This window comes from Nicotiana tomentosiformis, chromosome 10 (genome assembly GCF_000390325.3).
Source record: "Nicotiana tomentosiformis chromosome 10, ASM39032v3, whole genome shotgun sequence".
Lineage (NCBI taxonomy): Eukaryota > Viridiplantae > Streptophyta > Magnoliopsida > Solanales > Solanaceae > Nicotiana > Nicotiana tomentosiformis.
The window spans coordinates 74,386,375-74,388,678 of NC_090821.1; the positions used below are offsets into that span (position 1 = coordinate 74,386,375).

Here is a 2,304-nt window from a genome sequence, read left to right on the forward strand (position 1 = left end):
ATGGAACTCATAACTAGAGTTTGCAGAATCTTCCTATGGACAGGCAGTCATAGGAGCTCAAGGAGAGCCTTGGTTACATGGGAGACATTATGTAAACCACACTTAGTAGGTGGTCTGAACTTCATAGAGTTTCATACATGGAATATGGAAGCTATCAGTAAATTACTATGGGCTGTAACAACCAAGAATGATGCACTCTGGATAAACTGGATTCATACCTTCTATATCAAAGGGAAAGAATTGCAGCAACTAAATACACATACGCAGGCCTGCTGGCTGGTAAGGAAAATATTGGATGCAAAGAAATGGTTCCTGAACATGGACTACAATGTGACATTACAGAGTTGTTGTGATAAAGACAAGTTTAGCATTAAAAAAACTTACTTACTCTTTCTTCCACATCTTCAGAAAGTTCAATGGAAAGGGCTAGTGTTGGGACCAACTACTATACCAAAACATAAGTTCATTATTTGGCTGGCACTACTGGGTCGATTGGCTACTGTTGATCGATTGCATAAATGGGGCATACATGTCCAAACTGACTGTGTCTTGTGTACCACTAGAGCTGAGAAAAACCTGCAACATCTGTTCTTCCAGTGCCCCTACTCATCCCAAATTTGGAGTGCATTACTCAGGTGGCTAGGGGAGAATAGGAGAATTAGCAACTCGGAGGAGAAGATTGATTGGATAAGCAAAAAGATGAGAAACAACAGGCCACGAGCAGAGATCATGAAGTTCCTATGTGCTGCTATTGTCTACCATGTATGGAATGAAAGAAATGCAAGGAGATTTCAAGCTGAAAAGAAAGAAAGTCAATAGAGACTAAAAGAGATAGCCATACAGTTGCACAAAAGATTGAAGTCTTAGTCTGATGAATCTTTCTCCTAAGATATTGAAAACCTAGTCTGATGAATTTTCTCCTAAGATAGAAATCTTAGTTTGATGAATCTTTATCCTAAGATAATTTTTTTTAAAAAATATATAGTCTGATGAATTTTCTCCTAGGATCGAAATCCTAGTCTGATGAATTTTTCTCCTAAGATAAGAAAACCTAGTCTAATGAATTTTCTCCTAGGATAGAAATCTTAGTCTGATGAATCTTTCTCCTAAGATTAATAAAAAACCTAATCTGATGAATTTTCTCTTAGAATAAAATGGTTTAGTCTGATGAATCTTTCTCCTAAGATAAATAAAACATAGTCTGATAAATTTTCTCCTAGGATAAAAATCTTAGTATGATGAATTTTTATCCTAAGATAACAAAAAAAAAAGACCTAGTCTGATGAATTTTCTCCTAGGATCGAAATCTTAATGTGATGAATCTTTCTCCTAAGATAAGAAAACCTAGTTTGATGAATTTTCTCCTAGGATAGAAATCTTAGTTTGATGAATCTTTCTCCTAAGATAAATAAAACCTAGTATGATGAATTTTCTCCTAGGATAAAAATCTTAGTCTGATAAATCTTTCTCCTAAGATAAAAAAAAACCTAATATGATGAATTTTCTCCTAGGATAAAACGTTTTAGTCTTGTCACGACCGAAAATTCATTAAAGGTCTTGATGGCGCCGGACATCACTGTCAGGCAAGCCAACACTAAATAGTTAATTAAATTCTTATTTTAATATTTTTAAAATCGTAAATTCACTTCAATTTATCAAGTAAAAGATGTATTTATAAAATAAATAACAATATTTTCTAATTTCAACACTGAACATCCCATAATCATCCCAGAACCCGGTGTCACAAGTGCATGAGCCTTTTCTAGAAATTTAAAATAAAATACAGTAATTGTCCAGAATATAAATTTAGACATGAAGGAAAGTACAATACTCTGAAGGAGACTCTGCTGGCTGTGGAGCGTCGCATAGAATGCAACTCCCCTAAGTCTCCACCATAATCGCGCCTCTGCGCCCACAAGGCCGCTAAACATATGTGTACCTGCAAAAAAATATGCAGCAAGTGTAGTATGAGTACATACATCAATGTGTACCCAGTAAGTATCCCGCCTAACCCCGAAGAAGTAGTGATGAGGAGTCGACTTCGACATTTACTATGGGCTATAAATAAATGGAATAATATAAGTAAATTAGACATGGATTAATTAATACGGTTGCAAGCCCATTATTCTGAAGTAAGTAAACAGTTCTTTCATAATTAAGGAATCTCCAAATTTTATCTCCCACTATTAACGATTATATCTCCGGCCAATGAGGCCATATCAAATTATTAGTTTATCTTAGACCAGGGAGGCAATATCGTTATTTATAAATTTCAAGGCAAGCAATACAAGCATGCTCAAGTCA

At 35.1% G+C, this 2,304-nt stretch overlaps 1 protein-coding gene across 1 annotated transcript; it reads left to right on the forward strand.

The window, feature by feature from the left end:
* LOC138900399 (uncharacterized) lies at window positions 1–819 on the forward strand. The gene has a single exon (XM_070187138.1). The coding sequence runs from the start codon at window positions 1–3 to the stop codon at window positions 817–819; it is 819 nt and encodes a 272-aa protein (XP_070043239.1).
* Window positions 820–2,304: the final 1,485 nt, after the last annotated feature.